The 16,974-nt window shown below is 38.1% G+C and overlaps 4 protein-coding genes across 6 annotated transcripts; 2 read left to right on the plus strand and 2 right to left on the minus strand.

The window, feature by feature from the left end:
* Positions 1–1,974: 1,974 nt before the first annotated feature.
* On the plus strand, positions 1,975–6,259 carry LOC140770323 (uncharacterized). Of its 2 annotated transcripts, XM_073111470.1 has the most exons (6): positions 1,975–3,331; positions 4,297–4,449; positions 4,568–4,639; positions 4,988–5,097; positions 5,178–5,210; positions 6,120–6,259. In XM_073111470.1, exons 1-5 carry the CDS (start codon positions 2,123–2,125, stop codon positions 5,188–5,190), a joined length of 1,557 nt encoding a protein of 518 aa, XP_072967571.1. In that variant the 5' UTR covers positions 1,975–2,122; the 3' UTR covers positions 5,191–5,210; positions 6,120–6,259. The 2 variants fall into 2 exon arrangements, with proteins under 2 accessions (XP_072967571.1, XP_072967570.1); XM_073111469.1 differs by lacking the exon at positions 6,120–6,259 and having other exon boundaries at positions 5,178–5,356.
* On the minus strand, positions 5,491–6,731 carry LOC140770326 (uncharacterized). The gene has a single exon (XM_073111474.1). The coding sequence runs from the start codon at positions 6,729–6,731 to the stop codon at positions 6,093–6,095; it is 639 nt and encodes a 212-aa protein (XP_072967575.1). The 3' UTR covers positions 5,491–6,092.
* Positions 6,732–9,489: 2,758 nt separating this feature from the next.
* On the plus strand, positions 9,490–13,660 carry LOC140770325 (uncharacterized). Its single transcript, XM_073111473.1, has 8 exons — positions 9,490–9,771; positions 9,861–9,938; positions 10,066–10,242; positions 10,379–10,516; positions 10,666–10,734; positions 10,825–10,962; positions 11,055–11,205; positions 13,369–13,660. Exons 1-7 carry the CDS (start codon positions 9,639–9,641, stop codon positions 11,189–11,191), a joined length of 870 nt encoding a protein of 289 aa, XP_072967574.1. The 5' UTR covers positions 9,490–9,638; the 3' UTR covers positions 11,192–11,205; positions 13,369–13,660.
* Positions 13,661–14,438: 778 nt separating this feature from the next.
* On the minus strand, positions 14,439–15,845 carry LOC140770324 (trihelix transcription factor GT-3b-like). 2 transcript variants are annotated; one of them, XM_073111471.1, is made up of 2 exons: positions 15,331–15,845; positions 14,439–15,243 (listed from the first exon to the last, which is right to left on the minus strand). In XM_073111471.1, the coding sequence occupies exons 1-2, from the start codon at positions 15,739–15,741 to the stop codon at positions 14,662–14,664; spliced, it is 993 nt and encodes a 330-aa protein (XP_072967572.1). In that variant the 5' UTR covers positions 15,742–15,845; the 3' UTR covers positions 14,439–14,661. The 2 variants fall into 2 exon arrangements, with proteins under 2 accessions (XP_072967572.1, XP_072967573.1); XM_073111472.1 differs by having other exon boundaries at positions 14,445–15,201; positions 15,331–15,840.
* Between the last annotated feature and the right edge of the window lie 1,129 nt (positions 15,846–16,974).

Genomic DNA, 16,974 nt, shown 5'->3' on the forward strand with positions numbered 1-16,974 from the left:
CATATGCAACATCAAATGCTCATATTAACGAGGAGGGCATTCATCTAGCGATAGTATTGTCATATCTATTATCCAACAAATAATATAATTGAATGTCTACCACAGCAGACTAAGAATCTTAATTATTGCTCATCATCATTATAAGGGTTAACATTGTATATTAATGCTACCCACTTGAGTATTCAGCTCCAAATCATCACACCACGCATATGAAACATATGAGCCACCACTCACTAACATAAATATAAATAAATCCAAAACTCTAACAAATAATGGTGACCGACAATACACTATATTGTGGTCCTAACATGTAGTAGGACATTTAACAACTTTGGCTTAATATTTAGATTTCAAAATTATTTTATATATACAAATTTTATCAATTTATCATGCTATATTAAACGAAATTTTGTTTCAATTAAAAACCCATAACTTATGTTTTATTTTGGATGTGATGTGATCCAACCTATAAATATAATTAGCCCATATAATCATAATTTATTTATGGGTTGATTGCATGTTATTTATTTGTCTCAATATTATAAAACCTCGCATACATACAGTGTACTTCAACTTAAGCACTTAATTCTATACAATCTTAACTAAAGTACAATAATTATTTTTTTATCATATTTGATTAACTTAAGCAATTAATGTCATTGTGTTCTTAACTAAAGTATAAGTATTATTTTTATTATATTTGATTTGGTTTTGTTATTTAAAATCTGATATTATTTTAGATGTAGGGGGGCAATAAAGGGAAAGCAGAGATGGCGAGCAAATGAGCGGCATTGTCATAGAGGAGACGTCAATGGAGGAAAGGGGAACATCGATAATGTAGGGGAGCTAGGTACGGAGTGAAAGGAGCAGCGCTAGTGAAGATCGAGGAAAGAGAGAGGAAGAAAAGGAGAAAATGAGAAAATGAGAAAGAAAAGAAAAGAGGAAGAAAGATAAAAAAAAATTGTCATAAGGGATAAGGAGATACTATCCCCTCCTTATCATGCTAGGGCATCGACATAAGGTCTTTGGCCGGTCGATTGCTCAATGAGGCCGAAACAAGAAAGGAAATGGGAAAACATACCAAACAAGCAATGAACACTAACATATCCATGTAATATGATCATATCTATAGCTCACATGTACTAATAATATGATACATAATATACATTTGCTTAAAGCATTGATTCTTTATCTCAAGCTCATATAAAGCTACAATCATATGCGACATCAAATGCTCATATTAACAAGGAGGGCATTCATCTAGCGATAGTATTGTCGTGTCTATTATCCAACGAATTATATAATTAAATGTCCGCAGCAGACTGAGAATCTAAATCATTGCTCATCACCATTATAAGGGTCAACATCGTATACCAACTCTACAGACTTGAGCCTTCAGCTCCAAATTATTGCACCACGCATATGAAACATATGAGCCACTACTCAAGAATGACTCAATGATGAATTTATTATTATACTAGCATAAATATAAATAAATTCAAAACCCTAGCAAAGAAGGGCGACCGACGATACCCTTCATTGTGGTCCTAACATGTAGTAGGACATTTAACAATTTTGGCTTAATATTTAGATTTCAAAATTATTTTATATATACAAATTTTATCAATTTATCATGCTATATTAAACTGAATTTTGTTTCAATTAAAAACCCATAACTTATGTTTTATTTTGGCCGTCATGTGATCCAACCTGTAAAAATAATTAGCCGATATAATCATAATTTATTTATGAGTTGATTATATATTATTTCTTTAGTACATAATCATAATTTTTAGATGTTTTAGTACATCTAAAAATAATATCAGATTCGAAATAACAAAACCAAATCAAATATAATAAAAATAATACTTATACTTTAGTTAAGAACACAATGAGATTAATTGCTTAAGTTAAAAAGTAATTGGATATATTTTTATTTTGTCCGTTCCTTTCGATGCAACTGCAATCACTATTCCAATCCGCAAGTATTCCGCGCACAAATATCTGAGCTCGTTCCTTCTCGGTCTCTCTGTGTGTTCTTAAACGCTGTCCCAAAGAATTCTCAGTCGAGCTGCGAGTTCCATCTCTGGAGACGAAGAAATCGGAACTATGTAGAGCTAAGATGATAAAAAAAATGGGCACGCGATTAATCGCCTTCGCGCCTAATCCGTTTCCTTTCCTCACGAATTCTTGTCCTTCCACCCCCTTTCCTCGTCGACTCTCTGTTTATTCATCACCAAAACACCATTTCTGTACAATTGCTGCATGCCAACAAGCGTTTCTGCCTTCAAAAGACCATCTTGATGATAAATTTGTGGGAGAAGACGAAAAGGAGGAGCTTTCATGGCAATCATACAACAGTTTGATCCATTCCTATTGCTTAACCGGCCACCTTGATAAGTCTTTGGAGTTATTAGCCCGGATGGAGGCACTTGGCATGCGTCCAAATGCAGCATCCTATGCCCGCCTCCTCGACGCGCTCGGCGGCGTCGGCCGCACCCTCGAGGCGGACGCAATTTTCCGGGAGATGAAGTGGTTGGGCCTCCGGCTGAGGTCGAAAGATTACAACTTATTACTGAGAGGGTTCTTGCGGAAAGGGCAGCTGCATCTTGCTGATTGCTTGTTGGTGGAGATGGGCGAGGAAGGCGTCGAGAGGAACCGAGAGACTTACTTGCTCCTTTTGGATTCCTACGTCCATGCTGGGCGGTTGGAGGATAGCTGGTGGGTTCTTGGAGAGATGAAGAAGAGGGGAATTCGATTGACTACTTATGTCTATAGCAAATTGATTAGAATTTATAGAGATAATGGTATGTGGAAGAAAGCGATGGAGCTTATGATGGAGATGCAGGAGCTCGGGATTGCGCCAGATAGAAGGATTTACAATGAAATTATTGATGCTTATGGGAAATATGGTCAATTGGATGATGCAGTCAAGGTGTTTGAGAAAATGCAGATAGAGGGTCCGAAACCAGATATTGTGACTTGGAATTCTTTAATTAGGTGGCATTGTAAGGCGGGAGATCTCAAACAGGCTCTAGGGTTCTTTACTAAGATGAATGAAGAGGGGTTGTACCCTGATCCGAAGATCTTCATTACTATCATTAGTAGGCTAGGAGAGTGTGGGAAGTGGGATGAGATCAAGAACCTATTTGAAAGTATGAAAGATAGAGGGTTCCGGAAAAGTGGGGTTATATATGCAATCTTGGTTGATATATATGGGCAGTACGGTCAGTTTCAAGATGCTGCAGAGTGTGTTGCCGCTCTAAAAGCAGAAGGTTTACAGCTTTCACCAAGTATCTTCTGCGTCCTGGCAAATGCTTATGCTCAACAGGTAAACCCAATGGTGTTGTATGTTTTAAGAATTACAACCCTAATGACGATGTTTCCTTTGAAAAGGAGTATTAGATCTTTCTGATGCTTAAAAACATAAAATGTTTGCTTGAGGCTAGAGAAGTTGTACTATCCTACATTATTTGCTAATAACTTCACTATTTCTAAACGTTGTTCTCTTGGTGGTATATTTCCACTTTCGAAGCAATGATATCCTATGAGCAAAGAAAGAAGTGAAGGATAAAGTTAAGGTAAACAAACACAAAGTTCATTTAGTATTTAGATATTGACAACAGAAACACAGAGTTCATTAAGAAATTAAATACTAGGGTTTTACAGATTCAGATCTCCATAAAGCCATGAATATAGGTTGCTTCAACGACCTTAAAATCAGTTGTACCCTAAGGATCTCTTTGACAGTTGTCGCATTCTAATGGCCCTTCCAGGTCCAGTTCAAAGAAGTTCAATAGTAGATAATAGAACAAGAGTTTGTGAAAGTAAAAAAAGATCCTTTTCTGTTTGTTACTTGAATTATTCTTCTAAAAGTCAATAAGCAACTTTTCTTGCATACGTTATAACTATAACAATCTGCATTGGTTTTGGAGTGACAGATGGGTACTACTAGATTTTCTTTTGCTAGGAAATTATAGAATGATTTCATATGCAAAGTTCGATAAAGTTCTGAGTCATGGGCTGCTGAGTTCTTCACTTTTCATCTCTGAAGTAGCTCTCTGACCAAGTCCCGCATTTAGGTTAAGGCTTAATTCAAACTTCAGCAGGGCCTTAGATCAAACATTTAGCAAGCTATTGTTCAAGGATGGCACTTCTAAACTTAATGCTCTAACATGTACTCTTTCCTACTCTTGTTCAAGGATAACTCTTACATAGTAACATGTACTGTTTCTATTTTTCTCACTGTGAAGGCATCACATTTTGATAGCTCAGTTTTTTTGCATTCTTATTCAGGGATCATGTGAACAAACTGTAGATGTTCTTCGATTGATGGAAGAAGAAGGAATTGAGCCAAACCTTATAATGCTTAATTTGTTAATTAATGCATTTGGTATTGCTGGAAGACATCTAGAGGCATTGGAAGTATTCAGACATATCAAGGACAATGTAAATGGCTTAGATGGAGATGAATTTATCTGCAGTAGTTTTCTGTTAGTTTTGTGTTTCTTTCTTCTCTCATTTCTTTGTATCATTACTAACTGGGTATATCTTATTGCATTTCTAGGGTATTAGCCCAGATGTGGTTACCTACAGTACTCTTATGAAAGCATTCATGAGAGCAAAACAATATGAAAAGGTTCTTATTTCCCTTCCTGGTGTCAAATAGAAAATTTGAGTTTCTATCCAATGGTTAACTCTGATGAAAGAAAATCCTGATGGTTGCTAGATAAATGTATTATGCTCTTTAGTTCTGTCAATCTATAGCAGATATATACATGCTCTTTTATGAGTATTTAAATCAGATCATGAAGCAAATTTGTTTTTGGCTCCATATCTAGATATTTCGGTGGATAGAAGTAGAGAATGTTATAAACCTACCTATCATTTTTTTGGATTTATCAAGCATATCATTATGTTCTCAAATTTGCTACTTTCAGAACTTCATGTTAGGCATCGATTTAGATAATTTTTTTTGGATTGCCAGGTTCCAGGAGTATACAAGGAAATGGAAAGTGCTGGATGCACAGCGGACAGAAAAGCTAGGGAGCTGATGCATGATGCCTCAATTATACTAGAACAAAGAGGACAGAGGACGTAAGTGCTATTTTATGTTGGTCTATTTGTATATCATGCAAAGACCAGGTCAATAATCTTTATGGTTTTATTTGTAACAGGTCGCTAAGTTAACTGAAATTTGGATACAGTTGGTAAGCAGCTTCCTTTTTGCCCCCTTGGCCTTTCTTGTGACCACTGCTTAATGGTTTAACTGTTAAGTCCTTTTAAAGGGGAAAAAAATCAATGAAAAACTTTTTTGTGTCCTAACTTATTAATAACATGTTTCTCTTCACTTTCATGACATATGAATAACTTGTCTTTGGCCTTTGAATGAATTCTAACATCTATCTACTGCAGAATTGATCTAGTGGGATCCCCCAAATTAGTACATTTTAAGGTGTCAGTGCAGGAAACAAAATGAGCAAATTAAAAGTTTGCTTTCGGTCATCAAGAATCTATAAGTTTGTAGTATGATTTCACACTGTGCATTTGATATTATTCAAATTACATTAATCAAAATCTGGCAGAACTAAAAATTACAAGCAGATCTCTTTCAGGAATGTATATCGGTATGATATACACCTAATTGGTTTCTCTCCAAATTTTGCTTTAGGTCTTCTGGACAGTTTATTCTCCAGTCTCCCCAAAATTAACATAATTTCATAATCTTCCCCTTCTAGGCTGTTTGCTAATCAATCTGCTGCTTGTTTATCTTCCTTGGTACGAAGACAAATTTATCATTAACAAATTTTTGCTACAGCATTTTGCATTCTTCAGCTTCCATGGTTTGATCTGGTTTTCTGGTCACATCAACAAATCCACTCTTTTCTTCTCAGTTAGTGATAATTTGAATTATACTTGGAAGAGCTACAGTCTATCAATGTTTTTGGACGCCTGCTGATCATCAAGAATCTAAAATCTAGAAAGTAATAAATGAGCAACTTTCCTTGTTCTCTTAGCAGAATTTTACAGTATCTCTCCTTATATGTTTCTATGCAATAGTAATGCTATCTCAATACTTATCCTGAAACAAATCACTTGAGCTCTTCATCATCACTCAGCAACTCATCGTCACTGGCTGCCGCCACCGCATTCATCCTCGCTGACGCCTGCTTCACTATCTTGACGATCTGCGCCGCCTCTCTGCTCAACTTATCCTGCTCCTTCATCGCCTTCTTCAGCTTCCGCTTCTGATCCTTCAATTCTGTAAGAATCTTCTCATTACTCCCCCAATCTCCGATATCCAAATCCATCCCAAAAGCTCCTCCCCCATCCTTCTCTTTGTTCTTGATCATCTTTCTGGGCGACAATCCAAAGCAGCAAACTTGTTTAGGCGGGGAAGGAGAATCTCTCCGCGGACTGCGAGAAATCGAAGGTGAGGAAGAAGACCCAGATCTTGGTTTTGGTCCTAAATCACTATCTTGGCTTGGGATCTCTGTTTCGGTTGGTAAATCCGGTATGCACCGGTTCAAGCTTTTGGGTATGTTCTCCTTAGCATGGCCAGGAAAAGATTTGAGCTTTCGGAAGCGGGCTTCGAGGTCAGTAGGAAGCAGAAAGGAATCGGAGAGGTGGGAGGTGTTAAGCTTTGCGATCTGCTCGAGAGCGCAGAGGTCCATAGCCTCAGCGATAATGGCGTCGACGGCGGAGCACTTGCTGCTTTGCAGAGAAGCCATGAGAGATGTGAATAGAAATGGGATGATAGAGGCGAAGATTAGATGGATGTAGAAGATATGGGAAAGAGAGGAATTGCGAGAGAGGGAAACTTTCGGCGTGGGTCATCGCAATTCGACCGTTTGGGTTCTCCTTTCCTCAAAAGTCGAGCAATGGGCATATCTGTTGGCTTTAAATGCCAGCGGATGATCTGCGGGATGGATTGCAAGAGTTTCCTACTGAATGTGAATAGTTAATGCAATGAATTAATTGTGTCTTTTCCACGTGGGAAGTTGTTGCAGCACCTGTTCTGTTGTATTTATTAGTGCGGCTGACTTTCGTATAGATTCTTTTTCTGCCTACCAACCAACTCTAGGAGAGTTGGTAGGTATCTTGCTCATAACCAATGATCATGAGTTCAACTCCAACCCCAAATAATATTGTGAAGAAATTATTTGATGATTAGTGGTTTGGTAGCTTAGCTCGATTCGGTTGATGGCTTGGCAGTACGGTTAGCTTGGAAGAACAGCTTAGCAACGCAACGATGTGGAGCAGGTCTCGACGGCGTTTGATTCGAAGCAATTGTTCAGCGACGCATATGGCTTGAAGTCTAAATTAGACAGCTAAAGCTCGATGGGGCCTAAAATGCCTTTGTATCTAGGGAGGGGAGGGTTAGTCATTTGTCCAACCCATATCTAGTCTTCGGGCTCATGAATGATAAAAAAAATTCTTTTTCTGCCTACATAACAAAATATTAGTGGAATATATGGAAAGCGAGGAATGAGGAATGGAAGGGTCTTCAAAGGAGAGAAGCTGTCCTGAACCGGCGACAGTTAAAGCGGTGCATTTGGCCGCCAAGTATGGTGGAAAGAGGAATAAGAAGCAGAACATGAGCAAGTTAGTGAGGAGTGCGAGATGGGTGCTACCACCGAAAGAATGAATCAAGATCAATACGGACGGAGCATTTGATGCCAAAGAGTATCAGGGTAAAATTGGTGTGATCATTAGAGATGCAGAGAGCCAGTTAATCAAGGCAGTAGCTGAACCCATAGGAAAAGAATCTCCCCTAGCTAGTGAAGCCTATGTAGTCTTGTGTGGAGGCAGATAGGCTAATGGTCGAGGGTGAAAATAGTCGTTGAGTCTAATGCTGAAGAGCTGATGAGAATTCTGAATGGTGATCTAGCTGTGCCTTGGAGACTCAGGGACATTATAGTTGGCTGTCGGAGTATAGTGTGTAACTATACTGTATTTGTGTTCTCACATACCCGAAGAGAGATGAACGGAGTGACAAGATGGTGTAAGTAGGCTTAGCAGAATAGTTGCTAACATGGTATGTTGGGGTATTGATTACTAGGAGTATCCATTGGCCTCCTTGTAACCTTTGGCTGACTTCAAACTCATCCATAAAAAATAAAAATAAAAAAGCTTTCCCTGCCTACCCTTGTCAAAGATATTCTCAAATCTTGGTTATATGATATCCATAGTGAAAATTGGTGAGAAAAAAAATGAAGTCCTAAAGGAGGGGCCTTCACAATTATAGATATATATATCAAATTTATGAAAACAAATGACGTTTTTATGTATAAACTGGCCATTGTTTAGATAAAGAAATTAGTTTCTCCTATAAATAGATTGAAGAAATAAATTAATATTTTAAAATTAGTTACAGCATTGCGAGGCAAAGAGAAAAATTACTAACAAACATTTAAAGTGTTTATAAGCATAGCATTATTAGATTAAAAAAAAAAGGTGTCTTTCCTTTGCCTCGTTGGCTAAGTAGTATAACTTGTGACTAAAGACGCAACAAAAGTACAGTATGGTTTGGTAGATGAACTAGAGGTACTTACTCATGATTAAAATCTCTCTTATATATATGCCTCTCTTATAAACATAATATTCCCTTTACCAAAATGCTCCATAACATTTTTATGCACAAAAATGGCAGATGTAATTATCTATTTATTGTTACACAAAGTATATTTTCATGATAATAATTTAGAAAAATTATATATTTTATTAGTAGTGTGGTGTTTGACTAAGTTTATACACATTTTATTAATGTTGGGTTTGTCACAAGTAACATTCTTGGACAAGAAAACGATATTGATTCTTTTTCTATCTCGATTATCATATTGCCCTATGAAATATATTATTTCTAATATATATTTAAAATAACTAAACAAATAAAATAAATTTATGTGATATAATTATTAATTATCATACTTTAAAAGAAACATATTATATGATAATATGAATTCTTAAAAAGTCTTACGAAAAAATTAAAATTGTAAAACAATAGAATCAAAGGTAATAGCATACGACAACCAAAAAGTATAATTACGTCATTTCAAGTTGACATTCGAACTCCAATAATAATTCAAAGTGGTCTCGAAATTAGAGGTTTTGACCAATTAGCCCTTTGTCAAACTTTAATTATTAAAATAGATCATACTTAAAACGCTGAAGAAAAATGTTAGAATTTATCTGATCAGCATTTCCTGTATGCCAATTAAAAATATAAATAAATAAAGCGGTTCATTTGAATAAACCGTATATATATCTATATATGTAAATAAAATTTAGGAGAGGGGTAGTTTGGTCAAAAGGAAAATCTCGAAACTAAATTACAGTCCACACGTTATTCGCTAGGCTTATATTTTCTTGGCTGGCGGCCAGAAGCTGTACGTTTCCCGACGCGCGTTTCCTCCCCCCACTGCGGTCTTATATATACAAAAGTTCGAACGCTGTTGTCATAGACGGTGGATTTGTGGTGTTGTGCTTCCCCCCAGTCGCGATTTCTTCGTCTCTTCTAGAAGCTCTCCCACGATTTCCCCATCTTTCCTTCCCACGATTCCTGCTGAACATCAAACCGCAGTCCGGAATAAAATCCCCCTTTTGCTTGACGAAATTTTGTGATCCTTTATCCCTCCATGGAGAGCGCCGGACCCAGGGTGAATCACGACTGCGTTAACGCCTCCAATCCTTACCACCGGTGCGGAGAGTACTGCGGCGCCAAGAGATCTCCCGCCGCCGGGAAGCCACGGATCGAGTCGCCTGAATTAGGTTTTCTTTTCTTTGCTTTCCTTTTCGATTTCTTGTTTTCTAGTTGTTTTCTTTCTTGTTGATTCATTCCTTTATCGTGTGCTCCGCAGCTCAAAATGGGAGCGGGACCAATCCCAAGCGACGAACGGAGAGAGGAGGGTCGGGAGGACTGCCTCTATATGTCTTCTGTAAGTTTTCCCAATAAAGTTGGAATCTTTCTTCTTTTATTCGTCGTTACCTTTTCCAAGTTTGCATCTTTGGAATATTTTATTTCTAGTTACATTTTCCTACTTTTGTTTCGGTGGGTGGTTTCAGTGCAAAACGGTTCGGCGGACGATATCGGAAAGGTGGACCCGAGGTGTGCAAATGCGTCCAACCCCTACCATGTGTGCACGGAGTCCTGCTTAAGTAAATTGCATGGGGTGGCTCGGGCAAAGGTGCAGAGATCGCCCGTGTCATTGTTCTCGCGTCATTCTTCTTGGTCGTCGGGAGGTTTGTTCTAGTCTTGTACTATCTGTTTGTAGATTCAGTAGTTATAATTTTGTAGTTTTGGTTGCAAAGAAAGGTAATGTTTCTAGTTTTAATTGAAATTTGAGCAACTATTGTTGTTGATGAATTGTGACGACAGACGAGGGTAGTGTGAAGGTGAGGGAGGATCGGAAGGTGGACCCAAGGTGTGCCAATTCATCCAACCCATACCATGTATGTGCGGACTACTGCTTTAATAAATTGCACGCGATAGAACAGGCTGGTCGAAGCACGCCAGGTTCGTGTGCTTGCTCAACCAGGAATTTATTCCCTTTCTCTTCTAACTTTAGCAGTGTTGTAAGTTTCATTGCCAGGGTTTGGAAGGGTTTTAATTGTTGTAATACTAGAGTTTGTGTCACTAATGCATCTGTTTATTTGCGATTATAGTGGAAAATGGCACGAAGACTCCAAAGATTACATCAAATATGATCAACCAGGCAGAGGGAAGTACATCTGGTACGTTCACGGTCATTAAGTAGTTTCATCTGGAGCATTTTTCTTTCGTCTCTTATTTATACCTATTGATGTTGGTTGTTATAATCACAGAGGAAAATAGTGTGAAGATTGGAGAGAACAGGACGGTGGACCCCAGGTGCAAAAAAGCCTCCAATCCATACCATGTATGTACTGAGAACTGCTTGAATAGATCAAGTCAGATGGAGCATGTAAATGGAGTTAAACCAGGTATGATTTCTCTACAGGCATTCTTCATCTTTTGGGGGGCATTACATCATTCTTACCTTATGTTTCTAATCTTTTTTCGTTTAATTTTGTAGTTTCGACTGCCAAGGAAAGCAATGGTAGATTAGATATGGTGGAGAAAAGATATGTGAATCCAAATTGTGTAAACGCATCTAATCCGTACCACAGGTGTTCTGAGTACTGCTCTTCTGGGAAGCAGAAACCAACTTAGCTGGCTAAGGAGGGGTAAGTTCTTATTCTAATCATAAGTCATACCTCTTTTGAATTTTTAGAGATTTTTAATAAGATTTGATGATACCTCTATTTATTGATGGAATCAGTTCAAACTGGAATTATGGTACCTTTGAAACGATTAACATAATTTTGAAGGAAGATTTACTAAAAAAATATGAACAAAAAGCAAAGTGGGGGAGAGGGACTTGTTAGATTCAGTCCTGCTTGGAGTAAAAGATAAAAGTTGAGGAAGGTTAATATAGATAACCCTATAGGCTTAATGTTTGGGTTTGTTGGTTCCAGTATAGATAATTAGATATCAATTCTTAGTTTCGGTTGACTCCTAATTTAGTGATGATTTTGCTTCCCCAATGTAGTAATTTACTTGGTGTCACAGTTCATGTTCGAGGTTTTTAAGTTAGTATTTATTTGCTTGCTAAAGAAGCATAAAGCTGAATTTGTTGGTTAGCTTGATGAAGCTGTATTTGTAGTTTGATTCAGGGAAGCCATTTTGTTAATGCATATATAAATCTAAGAAACCATGTTGGTCAATTCATTGACCAGCTCAGACGTAAAGATGCCAAATTTCATTTCATCACTTTCTTACCAAGTTAAGCATGACTTTAGTTAGAAAGACGACATGTATGGCCTTAGGCTAACTGTTAACCATATTTCTTTTGTACATAGCTGCTGTTGTCACTTACTTGCTAGTAAGTTATTGCACATGCCATTTGCAAACTTGGAAGAATACAAGTATACAACTGTTGGATTCTTTAAGCCAATATCAAGAGATACTGAGATAGGAATTAGAGCTCAAGTTAGTTTAAATGCATAATTCTGGTTAGATAATTTCTATAGATGTACTCATCCTATAATCCTTTGTTCTGCTATTTCTATTTCACTTAGTATGTTATAAGGCCTTGTAGTGGATCTCCTGATCTCTATTCTTAGATCGTGTCCTTCTTATCTCTATAATGCACATGCAATTTGTTACCGTTTGCTGCCTATAAACCAAAAGTAGGCACCAATTAAATGGTGATACTTGCTGCACTTTTGCTTCTATGTAACTACTTGAGATTGGTATAACAAGTATGATTTATTCTTCCTGCTTTCATGATATTTTTGAATTATTTTCTAAAGCTTCATGGAATGATCAGTAAGCTTTAATATCAATATTTATGCTAATTTTATGTGAATCTGCTGGTAGTTTTGTTGCATGCTGAGCAACAAGAACATACCTTTTAATGTATATGCATCTTCTGACGGAAATTTTTTGTGCATATGATGTTATGCTGAGAGATGTTAAGTACTCATGTTAATACAATTTGTGTTATATTAAGAAAGCCAAACTCCTGAATAACATTTCAAGGTTCTCTGTTAGTGAGTACTTGTTAATTTTCGAGCTGTTATTTTTATATTTTTTTTGTATTTCCCTTTGTACTCTGAGGATATCTGTTTATCAGCTAGTTCTGCAGTGTTTGTTTTGACGCTTGGGTTATGTGTTAGTAGGACTGATGTACTCTCATGGGTCAAGTAAATTACATCTAGGCTGTAGTTCTCTAATTTTGGTAGGCTGTGATTTTCTACTATTATAACATATGAGGCATAATTATTATATTTAGTTTTTGTCATCTCATAGGCACAAACAGGGCACCAAGTCTATCCCATTTACAGGCTGCCATTCCCTAGCACTGTATAAATTTTAGTTTCGCTGGGCTTTCCGGATGCACAGACTTCTGTTAAATGATGCCCTTTCTAGGTTCGCACCTTGTAGGCATTTCTTTACTGACAATTAAAACTCATACTTATCCATTCAGGGCTTTTGAGAGATTCTACTGACGAGCTAAAGATTGGTCTTTGCCATTTTAAAGCTGTACAGTTCTTTATTTTTCTGTAGTTGCAATATCATGAGCATAAAAACAGTGACATACTGCGGCTTGAATTTTAAAATGTCATGAAGAAAGCTTGAATGATTACTATACCCTTTTTTTCCCTTGAAAGTATGCTTATTTTGTTATAACTAATAAGTTGCTTTATCCTTAACTTTGGAATTTTATTTATTTTCAGTCTCTTTTATCTGATGGATTACCATGTACTTGTAGCAGTTAATTGTCACATAAGACATGGAAGCAAACAAGCTTATGTTATTAACTTATTATGTCAATTTCATTTCAGGGTTCAAAGTAATCCAAGTTTTAGGTACGAAATTATTATCTCCATTTCTTCGAAAGTCAAGTGATGTCCTGTTTGGCAGAATCGCTTCAACGGCCTTGGAGATTGCTTAGGCCAATTGGACAGGATTTGAGTTCGCCTACTTACTGCTGTAAAATTCTTGGCTTCCAGAAAGGCAAAAATGAACTGCATGGGAAATTACCTGTCAGTTTACATTGTAACTATTACCTGTAATGAGTGAATATACGTCAGAAATTTGCAAGCAGATCTGCAATAAAAGGGGAATTTATTTTTTTCTAAATCTTGAATCGCTGGTAGTAAGTAACCTAGTACTTGACTTTGTTAACTTTGAACTTAGCAATTTAATGATGATTTTTTACATGATTAACATGTTACAGGGATTTAATTTCAAATTTCAAATTGCAAACTATTGTAGCTCTGTGGTGATGCGTGTAATCAGGGGCTAAACTTTGACTCTCCGTGTGAATCCTGCAAGGGGTCCACAATTTGCTCACAGGTCTGAATGAGACTTTTTCCTGGAAAGCTGACAGCTTCCAATACTGAGAATTGATTCCATTTTGTTATTTCTATTTGCAAGATCGATGATTCTGGTATGATATCCAAGCCTTTGAATTGCTTCCAGAGCTGCTCATTTCTTTTAGACTAAAAGGCAAGTCATAGATGGGAACTTTCAACTTTACCAACTGCAAGTATTTTTCCCAGCAAGAAACTCAAATAGAATATAATGGAGAAGGAAAGAGAGAAAGATGGGTCAAAATCTCTGGCAATGAAATTTCAAGGTGCTCCTGAAAGTAAAAAACTAATGAAGCATGGTCAGCATGAAGGAATTGGTCTTCTCGAAGAGATGCTAAGAACACAAACACAATTCAAGGGAACAAATTTTAGTTCCAAGAATTGGACTTATTGAGGCACTTTGGCGTCAAAATTAGAGGCATACATGTCCTTTTTCGTCGGGCAATCTTTATTTGGATTTTTATGAATCATAATTTAAGTAAGCTAATCGTACACGATATATATAAGTTAGACAACTAGCTATCAAATCCAATCCAATCGACAAGGAGAATCAAACACATAACCTTTTTTTATTGCAAGAAAAAAATTGAGAAGTAAAAAAAAAAGAAAAGAAATAGATTACCAAGTTGCAAATTTACAATCAAATTAAAAGGCAAAATGTAGCTTATAGTTCCAAATACAACCCCATTTGTGACTGACTATTTCTGACTCCTAAAAGTTAGTTTAGCATTCAATCAATAATCAAGAAATCTGGAAGCTACTTCAGAACTCATCCTGGATGAGCTTATTCAAGAGAGTATTGAGAATGGCGTCCCTCTTCTCCGCTCTGCTCTCCTCCCTGCTCCTCCTCTGCTCCTCCCTCTCCCTCAGCGTCTGATCCAGCATCATCCTCTCCCTCTCCAACCTCTCCATCCTTTCCCGCCACTCTTGCTCGAACAACCGCCGCTCCTCCGCCCTCCTCTCCATCGCCTCCCGCCACTGGGCCGCCATCCTCTGCTGCTGCCGCAAGAACTCCTGCAGCAGCTCGGCGATGCTGCGGTTAGCCGCCGCCGGCGGCTTCTTCTTTTTGCTCTTCGGCTGTCGGGATTCGTCGTCGGAATCGTTGTCGTCGTTAGAGAGCTCCTCGTCGGAGTACGTATCGGCATTTGATCTCTTGAGCTTCTTTTTGGCGAGGGAGGGGCCGGACTCGGATTCGAGGAGGAGGAGGCGTTGCATGTTTCTAGCTCGCTCGGTGAAGACGGCGTCGAGTTCGTCGAAGAAGGGGCATTGCCTACCGTTCTCCGGATCAGCCGTCTCTTTGCCCTGAGAACAAAAAGGTACATCTTTGATTGAAATCTGCATTATCTATAGCAAAAGGAGGACAAGAATGTTTCCATAAAAATCACAACTTGGAATCGGCCAAAAAGAGGGAAAGAGAGAACGGGAGGTAACCTTGTATCGATTGACGAGGTTCTTCCACTTGCACTTGCACTGCTCCGGCGTGCGGCGGTGGCCGAGAGCCCTCATCCTCGACGCCACCGCCTCCCAAACCGTCTTGTTGTTGTTGTTGTTGTTGTTGTTGTTGTTGTTGTTGTTGTTGTTGTTGTTCCCCCGCCTCGTAGAGGAGTCGTGCTGCTCTTGATCGGCTCTAATGGCGATCAAATCCTTCGTCTCTACTACACTCCACTGCGCCACCCCTCCTCTCTCCTCCTTCACCGTCATCACCCGTTCTCTGTCCTTCTGCCTCTTTTGTTTCTGCTGATGTGGCGATCCTACGCTCGCCGCCACCATCTCCACCGATGAAGCATCGAGCAGCCCGGCAAAGACGTAACCATCTTCTCCGCTGCCGAGCATCGCATCCATCGAAAACCCCTAACCCTAATTCCTATTCTTCTCTATGGTCTGTCTTCCTCCACGACGATGGATTGGCGTCGAAGAAAGGAAGGTGAACAACCGAACATCCCGACAGGCGTCTATAACGTTCTTTTTATACACTTTGCTGTCCAGCTGGACTTTTGCTTACATAAACGTCGCCATTCTACTTCTACAATAACAAAATTGCCATTCCATTTCCCCATTTCTCTCTTTAATTATTTCCTCTCAATAAATAAATAAATAAATATATTTGTGTTTCTATGTTGCTATAAAAAAGAGTAAATGACAATACAGTTTGAGTAAACAATATTAAGAGCTTCAAATTGATTACTTCATAACATTTTCACGCATTATTAGGTTGAATAGTTAAGTCAATCTTCTCAAAATAATTAAAAAAAAAAACCTTCCTAAAATATATTATAATATATCCAAATTATAGACTCAATCAACTACTGGCCTACAATACTAGTCAGTATAAGCTACATATAATATCGATCGGTTGGTTAAAATAGTTTAATCATATATATATATATATAAATAAAAATATAAATATAAAAGAATATAGGTGAGAACACAAAAAAAAAAGTATATAAATAGACGGAAGGGCATTCTGGGCATATTAAAACGAGGTAGATCTGTGAAACCGCGTCGATCGTCATCGAGAACGAGGGGAGGCGGACGGTGTGGGGTCTAGTGGATTTGTTAATTAGTGCGTGTGAAATCCAAATCCAAATCCAAATCTCAATCTCGACCCTGACGTGTCTATCAGGCTTCTCCCCCCCTCCCCTCCCCCTGAATCCTTTCCCTTCCTCCGGGCATTTTCTGCGGAACTCCGCCACGACGACTGAAGACTCCCGTGTCGCCCGCGGGCGTTCGATCGTGTGAACCGAACGTCACCCGTCACTACTCATTTCTCATCCAAGTCAAACTTCCTTTCCTCCTCAACCAACCAACCAAGCAAACGATGCTTTGAAAGATATTTATCAAAAGCACGAATTCATTTATTTATATATATATATATATTTACTATTTACACTGCAAAGTTATACGTATACAAGTTTGAATATTATTTCATTATGTTTGCCTTCACTATCGCTCACACTCTATCACGTGAAAGTAATATTATTCCATGCGCATGGGATAAAAGAGATGGGCCAAAAATGTCTTACACTAGCGGAGCAAATCTACGCTAACTCACAGTATTTTTGAGGCACTAAAACC

This window comes from Typha angustifolia, chromosome 11 (assembly GCF_048772165.1).
Source record: "Typha angustifolia cultivar Huaian chromosome 11, ASM4877216v1, whole genome shotgun sequence".
Lineage (NCBI taxonomy): Eukaryota > Viridiplantae > Streptophyta > Magnoliopsida > Poales > Typhaceae > Typha > Typha angustifolia.

Excerpts from the sequence above, each read along its gene's own strand:
- LOC140770325 (XM_073111473.1), top strand. The coding sequence starts at position 9,639 with ATGGAGAGCGCCGGACCCAGGGTGAATCACGACTGCGTTAACGCCTCC. Across the intron at positions 10,735-10,824 it reads GGCAGAGGGAAGTACATCTG|AGGAAAATAGTGTGAAGATT; the intron begins GTACGTTCACGG and ends TTATAATCACAG. Across the intron at positions 10,963-11,054 it reads TGTAAATGGAGTTAAACCAG|TTTCGACTGCCAAGGAAAGC; the intron begins GTATGATTTCTC and ends TTAATTTTGTAG.
- LOC140770326 (XM_073111474.1), bottom strand. The coding sequence starts at position 6,731 with ATGGCTTCTCTGCAAAGCAGCAAGTGCTCCGCCGTCGACGCCATTATC.
- LOC140770323 (XM_073111470.1), top strand. The coding sequence starts at position 2,123 with ATGATAAAAAAAATGGGCACGCGATTAATCGCCTTCGCGCCTAATCCG. Across the intron at positions 3,332-4,296 it reads CAAATGCTTATGCTCAACAG|GGATCATGTGAACAAACTGT; the intron begins GTAAACCCAATG and ends ATTCTTATTCAG. Across the intron at positions 4,450-4,567 it reads TCAGACATATCAAGGACAAT|GGTATTAGCCCAGATGTGGT; the intron begins GTAAATGGCTTA and ends TTGCATTTCTAG.
- LOC140770324 (XM_073111471.1), bottom strand. The coding sequence starts at position 15,741 with ATGGATGCGATGCTCGGCAGCGGAGAAGATGGTTACGTCTTTGCCGGG. Across the intron at positions 15,244-15,330 it reads ACCTCGTCAATCGATACAAG|ATAATGCAGATTTCAATCAA; the intron begins GTTACCTCCCGT and ends CTTTTGCTATAG.